At 55.2% G+C, this 16,884-nt stretch overlaps 2 protein-coding genes across 2 annotated transcripts; both read left to right on the top strand.

The window, feature by feature from the left end:
- The first annotated feature begins 1,544 nt into the window (after nt 1-1,544).
- On the top strand, nt 1,545-5,357 carry LOC106891723 (FYVE, RhoGEF and PH domain-containing protein 2-like). The gene is made up of 5 exons (XM_014948438.1): nt 1,545-1,764; nt 3,858-4,125; nt 4,411-4,467; nt 5,131-5,211; nt 5,283-5,357. The coding sequence occupies exons 1-5, from the start codon at nt 1,550-1,552 to the stop codon at nt 5,355-5,357; spliced, it is 696 nt and encodes a 231-aa protein (XP_014803924.1). The 5' UTR covers nt 1,545-1,549.
- LOC106891746 (FYVE, RhoGEF and PH domain-containing protein 2-like) lies at nt 4,421-11,559 on the top strand. Its single transcript, XM_014948466.1, has 15 exons — nt 4,421-4,467; nt 5,131-5,211; nt 5,610-5,758; nt 6,392-6,548; nt 6,691-6,826; nt 7,694-7,752; nt 8,153-8,299; nt 9,003-9,095; nt 9,421-9,500; nt 9,639-9,669; nt 9,790-9,879; nt 10,085-10,210; nt 10,374-10,520; nt 11,069-11,212; nt 11,299-11,559. The coding sequence occupies exons 3-15, from the start codon at nt 5,628-5,630 to the stop codon at nt 11,527-11,529; spliced, it is 1,572 nt and encodes a 523-aa protein (XP_014803952.1). The 5' UTR covers nt 4,421-4,467; nt 5,131-5,211; nt 5,610-5,627; the 3' UTR covers nt 11,530-11,559.
- The last annotated feature ends 5,325 nt before the right edge of the window (nt 11,560-16,884 follow it).

The raw sequence follows: 16,884 nt of genomic DNA on the forward strand, positions 1-16,884 counted from the left end.
GTTGCGTCACTGCGCCGGGGGGGGCGGAACCATTGAGTGAAGGGCAGGGGGAGCGCGGGCGGAACCATGGAGGGAGGGGCGGGGGGAGATGGAGCCGTGGTGTGAGGGAGGGGACGAGGCCGCCGTAACGGGCCGGGCTCCGGGCAGGGCCCTGACAGGGAATCCCAGAATGGTTTTGGGGAAGGAACCTTAAAGCCCCCCCAGTGCCACCCCCTGCCCTGGGCAGGGACACCTCCCACCACACCAGGTTGCTCCAAGCCCCCTCCAACCTGCCCTTGAACCCCTCCAGGGATGGGGCAGTCACAGCTTCGCGGGCCAACCTGGGCCAGGCTCTCACCACCCTCACAGCCAAGAATTCCTTCCCCACATCTCATCTCAATCTCCCCTCTTTTGGTTTAAAACCATTCCCTCCTGTCCTATGGCTCCCCTCCCTCATCCAGAGTCCCTCCCCAGCTTTCCAGCTTTCAATGAAGCTGGTGAGGGGGCTGGAAAACAAATCGTATGAGGAGCGGCTGAGGGAGTTGGGACTGTTTAGTGTGAGGAAGAGGAGGCTGAGGGGAGACCTCATCACTCTCTACAACTACGTGAAAGGACACTGTAGAGAGGTTGGTGCTGGGCTCTTCTCACAGGTAATTAGTGACAGAACGAGAGGGAATGGCTGGGTGGGTTTAGATTGAACATTAGGAAAGAATTTTTCACCAAAAGAGTGGTCGGGCATTGGAACGTGCTGCCCAGGGAGGTGATGGAGTCCCCATCCCTGGCTGTGTTTAAGGGCTGTTTAGATGCAGTGCTGAGGGACATGGTGTAGGGGAGGACTTTGTAGAATAGGGTAGATGGTTGGACTCGATGATCCCAAGGGTCTCTTCCAACCTAGACGATTCTATGATTCCTGGAGCCCCTTGAGGGACTGGAAGGGGCTTCAAGGTCTCCCCAGAGCCTTCTCTTCTCCAGGCTGAATCCCCCCAACTCTCTTAGCCCCCCCTTCTCAGCAGAGGGGCTCCTCCAGCCCTCCCAGCATCTCCGTGGCCTCCTCTGGCCCCACTCCATCAGTTCTGTCTCCTTCTGCTGTTGGTGGCCCCCATGGGGCTGGGGATGCAGGTTACTGGTGGCTTTCTGGGCTGCCAGCACACGTTGCCGGGGCCTGTGGAGCTTCTCACCCACAAACACCCCCACGTCCTTCCCCTCAGGGCTGCTCTCCAGCCATTCTCCCCCCAGCCTGGATTGGTCTTTAAGGTCCCTTCCAACTCGATGACCCATGCACAGCCCCTGAGGGCCACCCCAGGGCTCCAGCACGTGGTGGGGCACAGCCCACCCCATTGCAGCAGGTCAGGCCTCCTGCCCAGCTTGTCCCCTCGCACTGTCCCCGCTGATGCTCAGGCTTGGTTACGCCACCAGTTTGGGCCACACGGCAAGGTCCCCTCAAGCTGAACAAATTCCCAGGGTTTTCTCAGCGTTTCTCCGACTTGCAGCCTGTGGTGCTTCCTCTTTCCTTTTCCTTTTGAGGCCAACCCAGAGACAAGCTCTCCTGCTGCAGCAAGAAGGACAGCAGATGGTCTTCGCCTTGTGCAAATCCTCTTCCCCAAACACCATCGTGGGTCCCAGAAACACCTTGAAGCAGAGGGGGAGAGAGAAGGAGGGAGCTGCCGCCATCATCAACCTGCAGCTCCTTTACACCCAGGACCTGCCCCCAGCTGGTGCCATGGAAGGAGAGCACAATAATCAACGGAGTGTGTTGAACCTGGTGGCTGTGTTTGAAGAGAACCGGTAAGGAAGGAGCATCCTGGGGGCTGTGGGTGCATTAGGGCTCCCCAGGGTGAGGGTTTTGGAAGGAAAGAACCCACTGTGGAGGTGATTTGGAGGCTGTGGAGAATCTGACTGGGCGATTTGCTGTTCTTCAGCGCTCAGAACTGCCCCAGTGTCTTCCTCCTGCTGTGGGTCGTGGACAGAAGACCGTAAACCTCAGTGGGATGTGACTGACTTTGCTGGAGGTTTCTTTTCCTGGCGCAGGGTTAGATTGTGGCATCCATCCTTGTTCCCTCCCCGCTCAGCACCTTTGCAGGCAGCCCGGCTGGGGAATGCTTTTTCCCCTGCTGCCAGGGAAGAAGTATTTTGGTTTGCAAGTATGTTGGCAATGGTCTTCACTGGGAATTAACTGCTTGAGCATCTGGGAGGATCCAAGCCTCAGGCACCAGCCTCAGACTATCCAGTTCTTTGCAGCGATGTGGCTCCCAGGGGGAAGAGAAAGTTCGGTGTTAAGGGAGAGAGCAAGTTCCTATTGAGCAGCTTGGCAGCCCCATAAAAGAGCACCTTCTCTTGGAGCATGAGCTGGGACCCACAAAGAATGTGTGCCAGAGCCAGAGCGAGGGAATCTGCCTTGGTGTAGGAGTAATTCTGAAGCTTGGGGCGAGCTATCATTGTGGTCCATGCCTCAGTTTCCCCATCTGTTGAATTGGGATACCGAATCTTGCCTTTCCTTGTACCAGTGAGGTGCTCTCAGCAAGCCTTAATGAGGCTGGGCAGTTTTGCAGCACTTCCTAAAGATGGTCAGGCACGAGATTTCCTTCTGCTCCAGGACTTCACCTGCACCTCTGCTGCCTGCTTTGCCCCCAGCTTTGTGCTCTGGCTGGTTGTGGTTGTCCCCATGGTCCTATGGTGGAAATTTGGCCTGTGATGTTGTTGCATTGGAACTGTTTGCAGCACTTGATCTGCCCCCATTTTGCTGCTGCAGCATGTTTGTTGTTTATTGGGAAGCGTGAGTTCGATTTAGAGGAAATAAAAGTAACTTACAACTTTCAGAGGAAGCTGGGGAACCTGGAAGCAAGTTTTCTGGAACAGAAAACGGTTTAGCCCAAGTCAGCACAAATAGAAAGAGGGAAGTTCCCTGTTGGATCTGGGCAGTGGGCTGAGGCTGACACAGGTCTGGGAGGCACCGGGGGGCACAGAAAAAGCCTCTCTGTCCCATGAAGGGTTGTGGCAGGCCCTCTGGACAGGAGGAGATGCGTGCATGGCTGTGGATGCACTCCCAAGCTCATAGAAGTGTGCTTATCAGTGTGGGGATGAACCCCTCATCCTCTTCAGATGAGCGTCTGCTGCTCAAGTCATCTCCTGTCCTGAACTTTGCAGATTTATGTCCAGTTTCTTCCCCTCCTCATCCCACTCCTGTCTGCAGGCCACTGGTGGATGTCTCTCTAGTTTCTGCCTGGAGCTATTTATTACAGGAACCAGCTCTCGGATGACAGAAAACTCACTGTTGTCATCTTCAAGGCCTGTGCCCTGTGAGGTTTCTCCCCCATGGCTGCTCTGGATCTGTTTTCCTTGTCTCTGCCACAAAAGGGAAGAGAGAAAACCACTGAAGAACTACCCCTCTGCAAAACCACCTACACAAACCCTCCTCTTGGCTGGCACCCCTTGGTTTTTTGACTTTTAAAGCCTGGTGCCCGAGGCAGCTGGCTCCCTGCTTTGGCTGCAGGCTGGCAGCAGCAGAAAACCAGAGCTGTGCCAGCACCACAAAGGCTACGCTTCAGGCACTGGATGGCTGTGGATGAGCCATGGCTGTGGGTGGGATAAATGGCAGAGTTGTGCTTTTCTAGAGCAGGATGGGGGCTGACCACAGCAGCAGGAGGCACCGGGAGAAGAGAGGCTGGATCCTGGCCCCCTTGGAGGATGGAGGGGCTTTCAGACCCTGGTGTGTGTCAGGGTCGTAGAAGAGCAAAGCAGCATCAGCGCTGGGGTGCTGTTGGGTCTTATCACCTTCACTTGAGGATGGTGTCTTTAATTGGGGCTTAAGTGTGCTGGGGGAATGGGTGAGCTGTGCTGGGGGAATGGGTGAGCTGATCACACTGATTCCCCCATGGCAGGGCCAGCAAATTTCCCCAGAAGGACAAGCAGGCTCCATACAGCCAGGCTGCTCCTGAAACCAGCCAGCCCCAGCAGCTTCCAGTGTCCCCCACCAGCCAGGGCCTCTCCCAGATGGCTACCAGGTACCACGTGGAGCAAGAGAAGAAGGAGGAGGAGCAGCAGGGTCAGCGGGGGCTCAGCTTCAAATGCCTCCGTTCTTTCCGACACAAGATCAGTGAGGACAACTGGAGGAGGCAGCGGGACTGCAGCCTCGAGACCGACAGCAAGGTGAGCTCCAGAGGAGCCTCAGGAGAGGCTGGTGGGTGCCCACGCTCAGACAGGGAGTCGTGTGGGCTGGACTGGGGAGCTGAGGTCTCTGTTTGCCCTGAACAAGTCCCTGACCTTCAAGGGCCAGTGCGTGGGGTGACAGAGAAGTGGCCTGTTCCCTGGCGCTTTGGGCAGAATTCCCCATAGTCAGCTAAATCCAAGCAGACCTTGTCTCTTCCAGCTCTAACTATGCCATGGGAGTCAGATGCACAGGTCCATAAATGCCTCCGTTCTTTCCGACACAAGATCAGTGAGGACAACTGGAGGAGGCAGCGGGACTGCAGCCTCGAGACCGACAGCAAGGTGAGCTCCAGAGGAGCCTCAGGAGAGGCTGGTGGGTGCCCACGCTCAGACAGGGAGTCGTGTGGGCTGGACTGGGGAGCTGAGGTCTCTGTTTGCCCTGAACAAGTCCCTGACCTTCAAGGGCCAGTGCGTGGGGTGACAGAGAAGTGGCCTGTTCCCTGGTGCTTTGGGCAGAACTCCCCATAGTTAAATCCAAGGAGACCTTGTCTCTTCCAGCTCTGATATAAATATGCCATGGGAGTCAGATGCACAGGTCCATCCCAGGGCATCCCTGAGGCTGTGCTGCCCTTTTCCAACTCCAGACACATTTCTGCAGGACTGCATTCAATTCCTTGGTGGAATTGCAGGCCATAGGGTTGACCCATCCCACCCTTCCCCACTCCTCAGGGTCACTAGCCCTGTATTTCTCTGGGAGAAACAGGCACACAGAGAAAGGGGTGACCTAGGAGGACATGAGCCAGACTTCCCGGCAGCCCCAAAAATGCTTTGTTTTCACCCTTGTTTTTACCACATGCTTTGCTGACATCCTTCCTTTGCCTTCACCCGGAGCACGGTCCAGTTTGATGTGGGCTGTGAATGTTGGGAAACAGAGCTGCACCCCATCGGGCTGGTGGGGAAAGCTTGGATTGCAGCCCACCAGATTGAGTCCTTCTCCCCATGCAGGAACCAGAGGAAAAAAAAATAGCTCTGGAGCTGCTGGAGACAGAGCAGGCTTATGTCAACCGCCTCCACCTTCTCGACCAGGTGAGCTGCAGAGCAGAGGGGCCCACAGAAGTCTGGGAAGCAATAGCCCTGCTGCCATCTGCCCCCACCAGCACAGCTCAGCCACCTATGCACAAGCCAGGGACTGTTTCCTGGAGGTTTTGGAGAGACTGAAGCTGTACAGATGAGAGCCATGGTTGGTCTGCTGGTCTTCATGGCCAGAGAATGGGTCTGGCCTTTGCCTTTCCTGCACCCCACACCTCCAAGGAGCACCTTTGTCCCAGGAAAGCTTTCCTTCCAACCCTGATTCTCTCCTGGGGTCTGGGATTTCCCTCCTGCACAGTCAGACCTTTTCACTGAACAACGAGCTGGTCTCAGGAAGGGAATGGGGTCCTTAAGCCTCTTCCTGAGCCTTTTTGTTCATCCCTGCTTTCTTCCAGGTATTCTATACAGAGTTGATGAAAGAAGCCAAAAACGGGAAGACGGTCCCGGAGGAGGTGGTGAAAATGATCTTCTCCAACATCTCCTCCATCTACCAGTTCCACGCCAAGTTCTTCCTGCCAGAGCTGCAGAAGCGTATGGAGGACTGGTGAGCTGCGGGGCAGGACACCTGGGTGGCTTTGCCAGAAAGGGGGAGCAGCGATGGATTTGGTCTCCCATCAGGACCAAAGAGCTTGGCCTGTTTTGCTCCAAATGTCTTTGTGCTGGAAAGCCCTTCCTTAAAACATTCCAACCCACACCAGGGTATTTCTGAAAAGTGGGGGTGACATCTCAGGTGCTTTAGGGATGTGCCCAGGTCTGAACAGCCCAAGTTGGAGACATTCTCATTTTGGAGACTGGGAAGTTGTATGGGAATGGAGCAGGTCATAGCTGTAAAACCTCTGTCCTCCACCTCTTTGCTTTAAACCTACCCAAGCTCCAACAGGGTAGGTTTAGATTGAACATTGGGAAATAATTTTTCACTGAAAGAGTGGTCGGGCATTGGAACAGGCTGCCCAGGGAGGGGGTGGAGTCCCCATCCCTGGCTGTGTTTAAGGGCCGTTTAGATGCAGTGCTGAGGGACATGGTGTAGGGGAGGACTTTGTAGAGTAGGGGAGATGGTTGGACTCGATGATCCCAAGGGTCTCTTCCAACCTAGATGATTCTATGATTCTATGATCCCTCCCTGGCTCTCTTCCCTGCTGGACTGAGGGAAGTGCCTGTCTGTGGTTCCCTTCCACAGGAGCTGCAACCCCCGGATCGGGGATGTGATCCAGAAGCTCGCGCCGTTCCTCAAGATGTACGGCGAATACCTCAAGAACTTCGACAAAGCCGTGGAGCTCATCACCACCTGGTCAGAGAAATCCCCACCCTTCCAGGAGCTCATCCATGACATCCAGGTAATGCCCCACAGCAGGGCGGGGGACGCAGCGGTGCCCCCCAAAATCTCCCTTGCAAGGGGGAAGCAGCGGAGGGTGGGAGCTGCCTTGGTCACTGTGTCTCTCTCTCTCTCCGTGCCTGGTGTGTGTCTCTCCCCAGAAGAGGAAGGTCTGTGCTAACCTAACGCTGCAGCACCACATGCTGGAGCCTGTGCAGAGGATCCCACGCTACGAACTCCTCCTGAAAGATTATGTCCGAAAACTGCCACCCGAGTCCCCGGACCGGGACGATGCGGAGAGTAAGGGCTTGTTTGGCTTTCCCTGCTGTGGGGGGGGGGGGTCAGGGGGGGTTTGTAGGGGAAATAACAACCTGAAGGGGCCTACATGAAGGCTGGGGAGAGGCTGTTTAGAAAGGCCTGCAGTGACAGGACGAGGGGCAATGGCTTCAAGCTGGAGGGGAACAGATTTAGACTGGAGATGAGGAGAGGGTTCTTCACTGTGAGGGTGGTGGAGCACTGGAACAGGTTGCCCAGGGAGGTGGTTGAGGCCCCTTCCCTGGAGATATTCAAGGAGAGGCTCGACGAGGCCCTGGGCAACCTGGTCTAGTTGGGGGTGTCCCTGCTGACTGCGGGGGGGTCGGACTAGATGGCCTTTGGAGGTCCCTTCCGGCCTGGGCAATTCTATGATTCTATGATTGTACACGAGCATCAGGATACCTGGATTCTCTCACCAGCTGCCCTGTGCCCTTGGATAAACTTCTTTTATCTGAGAGGGTCTGATCCTTTTCTAGCAGAGAAAGGGATTAACCTGCCCTTTCAGGGCCAGGGAAGGTGGGTGGTGTTTCAGGATAAGGATGGTCCCTCCTGAGCATCCCCCAGGGAGACATTGGTGACCAGGGGAGCTATAGGGACCCCTGGGGATCACAGCAGCTCCCAGTCCCGCCGGGATGGGGTGACAAAGGAAGGGCTGGGTGTCCCCCCAGGACATGGCCATGTCACCACACAGCCCGGACAGACCCGGACGCTTGTGCAGCTCTCGGGGCCATTCAGGTTGTGTCCAGGGGGGGGCAGCAGCCACCACACCCTGGCTCTCCCTTTGGGGTGAGACTCGGAGGTTTTCTCCCACAGCAAGTATTTAACCTTCTTCCCTTTCTCTTCTCGTTGCAGAGGCCCTGGAGATGATTTTTATGGTGGCCAAGCATTCAAACGCAGCCATCGCCGAGATGGTGAGTGCCTTACCCTGCTGGTAGTGCTTTGCAGCTCGTGGCATGGTGATTTGCCAGATTTCCACGTGGTCTCACTGCTGGGTGACTCAGGGGAGCGCACAGCCCTGCCCTGAACGGGACAGGAGCACTGTGGGTTCAGCAGAGGAGGTCAGACCCTGCTCCTGGTGCCTGATCTGCTCTCCCCGAGCCTGGGGAAGTCATGTCTGCAACATCAGCCGTGATGTGACCAGCTGTTTTGAGGCTGGGAGCTACTCTGGAAGATCAGTCTGGAGTGAGAGCTGTGCCATCTCTCCTGGTGCTTAGCAGCTGGTGTGGGAGATGGGGACAGAGGGGACCCAGGAGGTGACAAGGTTGTGGCTGCTCAGCTCCCTACAGAAACGGGTCCCTCTGCCTCCCCCAGGAACGGCTGCAGAACCTCTGGGCGGTCTATCAGCGGCTGGGCCTCGAGGACGACATCGTGGATCCCTCCAACGAGCTGATCAAGGAGGGGCCGATCCAAAAAATCTCCACCCGCAACAACAGCACATCGGAGAAGTACCTGTTCCTGGTGGGAGCTGGGATTCCCAGGGAAAGGGGCAGGGAGCAGATGGGATTGGAATGGGGAGAAGGGCAGCACAGCTTGGCCGGGGTCTTGCTGGGTCATCTCCACTCAGAGGGGATCATAGAATCAATAGAATTGCCCAGGCCGGAAGGGACCTCCAAAGGCCATCTAGTCCGACCCCCCCGCAGTCAGCAGGGACACCCCCAACTAGACCAGGTTGCCCAGGGCCTCGTCGAGCCTCTCCTTGAATATCTCTAGGGAAGGGGCCTCAACCACCTCCCTGGGCAACCTGTTCCAGTGCTCCACCACCCTCACAGTGAAGAACCCTCTCCTCATCTCCAGTCTAAATCTGTTCCCCTCCAGCTTGAAGCCATTGCCCCTCATCCTGTCACTGCAGGCCTTTCTAAACAGGTTCTCCCCAGCCTTCCTGTAGGCTCCCTTCAGGTACTGGAAGGTTGCTATTAGGGCTCCCCGGAGCCTCCTCTTCTCCCTGGGCCCTTGGGGGACGTCACATTCCAAGAATGCTCTGCCTTTGTAGGGTCGGAGAGGGCTGGGGCAGAAGCTGTCACTTTTTAGGCTGGATTCTTCCCAAGGACCAGCTTGGCCACAGGGGTTGAAGGACCCTAGATCTCAGGGAAGCCCCCGGCTCTGAGCAGGAATGTGCTGGGCTCCAACCAACCCTTTCTTCTTTCTCCTCCTTCCTGCCCAGTTCAACAACATGCTGCTGTACTGCGTGCCCAAGGTCATCCAGGTGGGCGCCGAGTTCCAGGTCCACCTCCGCATAGACGTGGATGGCATGAAGGTCAGACAGACACCTTGTCTTTGGCATTCCCCCAGACCCCAGCTCCCCTAAAACACACACTGCTCTGGGGGGTAACGTGACCGCTGCCACACACCTCCTTGGAAAGGAGGGAGGAGCTGGAGCCAGGGGTGGCTTTGAGGGTGAGGAGAACTGGTTGATACGCTCTGGTCCTGTGAGATTGCAGTGCAACCTCATCCATGTAGGATTTGAGGGGCCAAAGGGCTTGTGCCTGAGGGAAATCCCTGTCCCCTACGTCACGGAGGAAGGGCCCGGTGTGCTGGGTGTGGGTCCAGCTGCTCCACATCCTTTCTTTGGTCTCTCTCAGGTGCGGGAGCTGAACGACACCCAGTTCCCTCACACATTCCTGGTCTCTGGAAAGCAGAGGACTCTGGAGCTGCAAGCAAGGTAAGGGGAAGGGTCACAGAATCACAGAATCGCCTGGTTGGAAGGGACCTTTAAGATCATCTAGTCCAGAAAGGGTCCTTCAGACCCTTGTGAGGAGGAGGGGAAACACCAGCTCACTCCTCTCCCTTTTTGTACCAGGTCTGAGGAGGAGATGAACGCCTGGATCAAGGTACCACTGAGTGCTGGCAGAGGCAGCACGTCCTGCTCACCCCACCCTGGCCCCCACACTGGGCTGATCTCCCCCCTGCATGTGTCAGGGGCAGCCCTCCAGCCCTGCCTTCCCCTCTAGGCCTTCCAAGATGCCATTGACAGGAAGGAGAAGAGGAGTGAGAGCTTTAAGACAGTGCATGGGCTGGAGACAGGCACCTCTGAGCTGAAGGTAACCCTCCTGCCCTCCCCGTGCCTTGCCTGCCACCAGCACCCCCCTGCATGGAAGCCCAGGGAGAGCCCACCTTGCTGTGCCTCAGTTTCCCCAGCTCAACAGATAAGGGGAAGGGCTGGGGAGCAGAAAGGTGAGAGTGGAAGGGCTGGGACCACCCGGGCCATGACTAGCCAGCCCTAATGATGCTGTCTCCCACCCCCAGACTGAGGAGCTGGGTCGCCGAGCCCCGCAGTGGGTGCGGGACAACCTGGTGACCATGTGCATGCGCTGCAAGGAGCCCTTCAACGCCATCACACGCCGGAGACACCACTGCCGAGCCTGTGGATACGTGAGTCACCCCGTCCCCCCTCCCTTCCCTCCCTCCTGGGCCTGCTCAGGTGGCCGCTGGGCCACCTCTCCCACACCTTGTCCCCCTTTTCCCTGGCTCCTGCCCTCAGGGAGGTCCCTGGGCTCCCCCCAGTCCCACTGGTGTCCCTGTCTGGTGGTTGCAGGTGGTGTGTGGTCGCTGCTCGGACTACAAGGCCGAGCTGCAGTACGATGGGAACCGCCTGAACCGCGTGTGCCTGGAGTGTTACGTCTTCCTGACGGGCCACGTGGTGCTCGAGGACCGGGAGGGGAAGCACAGAGGCATCCTGGAGGTCAGCTCTGCCACCTCCTCCCCGTGTCCTGCTCCTCTGTCCCTCCCTCTTCCTCCAAGCTCTGCCACCCACCCCGGTGCCCCAGCCTTGGGGTCATGTCCCTGGGGAGGGAGTCACTCCACTGCAGTCAGAGGGTGACACTCAGGCTGTGTGTCACCATCCCTGGCTGTGTTTAAGGGCCGTTTAGATGCAGTGCTAAGGGACATGGTGTAGGGCATGACTTTGTAGAGTAGGGGAGATGGTTGGACTTGATGATCCCAAGGGTCTCTTCCAACCTAGACCATTCTATGACTCTGTGGTGCCCGCTAATTAATTGGACTAAGCCCCCTCCCTCCCACCCTTTGAGCCCTGGCACCAGGCAGCCAGAGCTCCCTCCACCACAGGATCTCAGCAGGATCCACACAGCCAGGACCACCCCTCGCCTGCCCCTGGTTTGGGGGCTGTTTGTGGAGCAGGCAGGGAATTCCCCAGGAAATTACCTTTGCTCCCTGCCCTTTCTGCCTCCCGCACGGGGTGTTTTAAGGATTTCTTCGCTGCTTTTTTGGCAGAAAGGGGCTGCAGAGGTATCGGGCAGGAGTTTGCTGTGCAGTTCCCTGCAGCTGCTGGACAAGAACAGCAAGGGGAGCACACGGGGCTGGTTTGTGATCCCCCAGGATGATCCCCTCGTGCTCTACATCTACGCAGCCCCCCAGGTAAGGCCGGGCTCGGCCTCCATCTGCACAGGACATCCCAGTGTGATCATCCCCTGCCTCTCACCGCTGGTCTCTGCTCTTGGCAGGATGTCCGAGCCCACACCTCCATCCCTCTGCTGGGCTACCAGGTGAAGGACCTGCCCCAGGGTGATTCCCGCCACCTCTTCCAGTTGGCCCAGTCCGGGCAGGTCTACACCTTCCAGGCTGACACGGAGGAGCTGAAGCAGCGCTGGATGAGGGCCATGGCGCGCTCCGCCGCAGGGATCACACACCCGGAGGAGGATGAGGATGAAGACTCCTGCGATGAAGCAGAATGAGGCCGTAGAATCATAGGATGGTTCGGGTTGGAAGGGGGGGATCACACACCTGGAGGAGGAGGAGGATGAAGACTCCTGCGACGAAGCAGAATGAGGCCCTAGAATCATAGGATGGTTCGGGTTGGAAAGGACTTCAAAGATCATCGAGTTCCAACCCCCTTGCCCTGGGCAGGGACACCTCCCGCCAGACCAGGTTGCTCAAAGCCCCATCCAACTTGGCCTTGAACCCCTCCAGGGATGGAGCAACCACAACTGTGGCTCTCCTGGGCTGCCTGGGTCATCCCCCACCGCTCTGCCTTTTGGTGTTTCACCACAAAAAAGACGAGGCAGGGGCACGTTTCCCACCGCATGGACAAGCCGGATCCCCCTTTTCCTCTCCCTCCTTGCTCTCCGCACTGGACAGAGACGATGGTGCTGGTACCCCAGCCGTGAGGTGGAGGGGGAGCCAGGGGGTTTTTTGGGGAGCCTGCCCCCCCCTGCAGCCCGCTGTGCCACCACCAGCTGCCGCCCGAGGGCAGCAGCGCCTCAGCCTTCCTCCAGGGCGGATGGCACAGCCTGGGGAGGGGGGTGTGTGTCTGTGTGTGCCCCTTTTGGTGAAAGCATCTGTGGAATGGGGGCTGCTGTGATAAATCCTACCTGTAACCACCCCCCTCTGAACTCCAAGGAGCCTTTTTTGGGGGTGTAATTCCATATGGGATTGTCACCGGCGTGCCACGTCGCCCTTAGCTGTAGCCAGCCCCGGTGTGACACTGCAGAGACCCAGGGTGGAGCTCATCCTCATCCTTGGGGACACTACTGCTGGATTTGCGGGGGGTCCCCTTCCCAGCCTCTCACAGCCCTGGCCTCGCACTGCTGCAATCCCATGGTGTGGGGGTACCCCTTAACCACATCCTCCCCCCCCCAACCTGCACTCGGGCTGCTGTGATAAATCCTACCTGTAACCACCCCCCTCTGAACTCCAAGGAGCCTTTTTTGGGGGTGTAATTCCAGGTGGGATTGTCACCGGCGTGCCACGTCGCCCTTAGCTGTAGCCAGCCCCGGTGTGACACTGCAGAGACCCAGGGTGGAGCTCCTCCTCATCCTCAGGGACACCACTGCTGGATTTGGGGGGGTCCCCAGGGCCTCTCTCAGCCCTGGCCTCGCACTGCTGCAATCCCATGGTGTGGGGGTACCCCATAACCACACTCCCCCCCCCAACCTGCACTCCTGGATGTCCCCCTGCCCCCCATCCTGCCCCCCAGCACCTTGTACCTCTCTCAGTCATCCATTTCCTTGGGGGGAGATGCTGTGGGACAAGGCTGGCTGCACCCAGGTGGTGCTGCCGTGGGGCAGCGATGCTGGGGAGATGTGGGGGGGGGAATTCCCCTCTCCATCCTCAGCATAACGAGCACCCCGGGTCGTTTCAGAGGGTGCTGCACCTGCAGCCCCACGTTTCTCTCCCTGTATCCTCTCCAGCTCCCCAAAAGGCAGATTTTTGCCCACTTCTGAGCTGGGGGATGCGGGACCCCCGTGCAGGGGGCTGGGGGAGACCCCTGTCCCCAGGAGGCAGGGATTGCTGCCTGCACCCAGGTCCTGCTGCCTGCACCCAGGTCCCACAGCAGCTCCATCCCACCACCCTTGGGCAAGTCCTGGAGGTGTCAGAGGCCAAATGGATCCACGGAAAGTGGGAAGGGACACGAGTAGGAACCCCGATGGTGCGAAGGGGGCCAACGCTCAGGGGAAGGAGCAGAGATGAACGGCAGCCATCACCACCCTGGGGGACTTTGGGGAGCCAGGAAAAAGGTGGGAGCATCGTCCTCCTTCCTCAGCTCATCCCAGGAAAGCACAAACCGTGGTGGCCTTATCTCCTCCAACTTCTGAGATACCATCACGGAAGGGGGAGAGGAGCTGGATGGCAGGGGGAGAGCTCTGCCAAAGCAGTGGCCCCTCGGGGTGCCACCCAGCACAGAGCAAACAACAGGGGGGGGGGTTTCCCAGAAACGCCCCAAAACCGCCTTCCCCTCCCACCACTGCCTCACGTGAAGGGGAAACCCTGACACCCCTGGAAAAGGCGGGTGCTGCCGGGGGGAAAGAATGAGCAAGGGGAAGCCCGCGGGGCTAGAAGGTTCTGCTTGGTGGCCTTCCACCTCGACGTCACCCCCCCCCGGGCACCGGGAGCTGCCCTCAGCTCCTGAATGGACCTAAGAATAGATTTCCTGTTTACCCGCCATAAATCGCTGCTGGGGCGGAGGGCACCTGGGGGCTATTTTTAGCAGCCCCTGGTGTGTGTCCCCCTGCCCCACGGCCACCCTTGGGGACCACCATCCCACCACCACATCCCCGTGGCTGAGGGATGGAGGGGGTGATGGATGGGGCAGGTCACTGCATCCTGCTGTCCCCACAGACGGCTGGCTGGGTGGCAGCATCACTTGGCTGCCCCCGAGCTTAGAATCCTCGATTCTATGATTTTTAGAAAGAGAGAATGGTTTAAGTTGGAGCAGACCTTAAAGATCATCCAGATTCCATCCCATTCCAACCCCCTGCCCTGCGCGGGGTCCCCAAAACAGGCTGGAGGGAGACCTAACTCAGGGGGTGTTTTGTGATTCCCCTGCTTTGCCTTCCTATTAAAAAAAATAATAATAATAAAAGGAGATTTTTTTTTTTTTTTTCACCCAAATGCACTGATGTGATGGATTTTCCTCTTCCTGTGCGGGGTCCCCAAAACAGGCTGGAGGGAGACCTAACTCAGGGGGTGTTTTGTGATTCCCCTGCTTTGCCTTCCTATTAAAAAAATAATATTAATAAAATGAGATTTATTTTTTTTTTTCACCCAAATGCACTGATGTGATGGATTTTCCTCTTCCCGTGCTCTTACGGTCCCCCGGCCGCGTGGTCAAAGCGGAGCCCTTCGGCCTCTCGCCTTCCCCCCCCCCTGAAGAAAACGAAACCCCGGGGAGAAGTCGTGCAGTTTCCTATTTTTAAGAATGAGGAAGACTTGGAGGCCATTTACTGGAATCCCCCCCCCCCCCCAGAGCTGTACCCTGGTGTCACACAGGGATATGGGCCCAGCGCCGTGGGGCAGAGATCTGGTTGGGGGGCGGAGTGGGCTCTTTTCTTTATTTTTTTTTATTTTTCTTTATTTTTTCTTTATTTTTTCTTCATTTTTTCTTCATTTTTCTTAATTTCTTTTAATTTTTCTTTATTTTTCTTCTTTTTTCTTCATTTTTCTTTATTTTTTCTTTATTTTTTTCTTTATGGGGCTGCCGGCAAAGGGCATTTCGTGCTTTTGGGGAGCAGGTCGTGCATCCCGGCGTCTGGCGAGGTGTTTGCCGGCGGCGCAGGAATTTGCTGTTTGGAAGAAAGCTGGGGGAAGGAAGAGGGAGGGGGATGATGGTGATGAGGGGGAAGCTGGCGGTTGTTGTTATTATGATTTAATTTTACTTTCCTGCCTCCATCCAGGAATCTCTGCAAAGTGCCGGCTCCTCCCCGGGAGGCCGGGGCGGCCGTTGAGTCACTGCTGCTGCTGGAACATGACTCAGTCCTGCTGCTTTTCCCCGCCACCGACATGACCAGACTGCCAAAGCCAGGGAGAAGCCCCAGCATCGCCGCCTGCCCACGCCGACGGGCGAGGATGCCCGAAATCCATCCCCCCAGAGCTGTACCCTGGTGTCACACAGGGATATGGGCCCAGCGCCGTGGGGCAGAGATCTGGTTGGGGGGCGGAGTGGGCTCTTTTCTTTATTTTTTTTTATTTTTCTTTATTTTTTCTTTATTTTTTCTTCATTTTTTCTTCATTTTTCTTAATTTCTTTTAATTTTTCTTTATTTTTCTTCTTTTTTCTTCATTTTTCTTTATTTTTTCTTTATTTTTTTCTTTATTATTCTTTATTTCTCTTCATTTTTTCTTTATTTTTCTTTATTTTTCTTTATTTTTTCTTTATTTTTCTTTATTTCTCTTCATTTTTCTTTATTTTTCTTTATTTTTTCTTTATTCTTCTTTATTTCTCTTCATTTTTCTTCATTTTTCTTCTTTTTCTTTATTTTTCTTTATTTTTCTTTATTTTTTCTTTATTTTTCTTTATTTCTCTTCATTTTTCTTTATTTTTCTTTATTTTTTCTTTATTCTTCTTTATTTCTCTTCATTTTTCTTCATTTTTCTTCTTTTTCTTTATTTTTCCCCCAGCTCCACACACACCCACACACACACACCGGTGTAATCACGCTGCCGGGGTGTCCCCAGGCTCAGGAGAGATTTGAGGGAGGGGAGGGGAGGGGATGTGCAGCCTCCCCCTCCTTTTGGGGGGGTCCCCAGGGGCTGCCGGCAAAGGGCATTTCGTGCTTTTGGGGAGCAGGTCGTGCATCCCGGCGTCTGGCGAGGTGTTTGCCGGCGGCGCAGGAATTTGCTGTTTGGAAGAAAGCTGGGGGAAGGAAGAGGGAGGGTGATGATGGTGATGAGGGGGAAGCTGGCGGTTGTTGTTATTATGATTTAATTTTACTTTCCTGCCTCCATCCAGGAATCTCTGCAAAGTGCCGGCTCCTCCCCGGGAGGCCGGGGCGGCCGTTGAGTCACTGCTGCTGCTGGAACATGACTCAGTCCTGCTGCTTTTCCCCGCCACCGACATGACCAGACTGCCAAAGCCAGGGAGAAGCCCCAGCATCGCCGCCTGCCCACGCCGACGGATGAGGATGCCCGAAATTCACCCCCTCAGAGCTGTACCCTGGTGTCACGCAGGGATATGGGCCCAGCGCCGTGGGGCAGAGATCTGGTTGGGGGGCAGAGTGGGCTCTTTTCTTTATTTTTCTTTATTTTTTCTTTATTCTTCTTTATTCTTCTTTATTTTTTCTTCATTTTTCTTCATTTCTTTTTCTTTTTCTTCATTTTTCTTTATTTTTTCTTTATTTTTTCTTTATTCTTCTTTATTTTTTCTTTATTTTTCTTCATTTCTTTTCATTTTTCTTTATTTTTCTTTATTTTTCTTCATTTTTCTTTATTTTTTCTTTATTATTCTTTATTTCTCTTCATTTTTCTTTATTTTTCTTCATTTTTCTTTATTTTTCTTTATTTTTTCTTTAGTTTTTCTTCATTTTTCTTTATTTTTTCTTTTTTTCTTCATTTTTTCTTTATTTTTCTTTATTTCTCTTCATTTTTCTTTATTTCTCTTCATTTCTCTTAATTTTTCTTTATTTTTCTTTATTTTTCTTCATTTTTCTTCATTCTTCTTCATTTTTCATTTATTTTTCTTTAGTTGCTATTTAATTTTCTTTCTATTTTATTCATTTATTTATTACATTTATTTATTATTTTTATTTATTACCTCTTTTTCCTCCCCCAGCCCTCCCCACCCGCCCTGCCTCACCCACCCATGGGTACCTCCCC

This window comes from Calidris pugnax, unplaced genomic scaffold (assembly GCF_001431845.1).
Source record: "Calidris pugnax isolate Ruff unplaced genomic scaffold, ASM143184v1 scaffold91, whole genome shotgun sequence".
Lineage (NCBI taxonomy): Eukaryota > Metazoa > Chordata > Aves > Charadriiformes > Scolopacidae > Calidris > Calidris pugnax.

Coding starts and splice junctions, on each gene's coding strand:
- LOC106891746 (XM_014948466.1), top strand. CDS start 5,628: ATGAAAGAAGCCAAAAACGGGAAGACGGTCCCGGAGGAGGTGGTGAAA. Junction 6,549..6,690: donor AGCTCATCCATGACATCCAG/GTAATGCCCCAC, acceptor TCTCCCCAGAAG/AGGAAGGTCTGTGCTAACCT. Junction 11,213..11,298: donor ACATCTACGCAGCCCCCCAG/GTAAGGCCGGGC, acceptor TGCTCTTGGCAG/GATGTCCGAGCCCACACCTC.
- LOC106891723 (XM_014948438.1), top strand. CDS start 1,550: ATGGTCTTCGCCTTGTGCAAATCCTCTTCCCCAAACACCATCGTGGGT. Junction 4,468..5,130: donor GCCTCGAGACCGACAGCAAG/GTGAGCTCCAGA, acceptor CTCCCCATGCAG/GAACCAGAGGAAAAAAAAAT. Junction 5,212..5,282: donor GCCTCCACCTTCTCGACCAG/GTGAGCTGCAGA, acceptor TGCCCCCACCAG/CACAGCTCAGCCACCTATGC.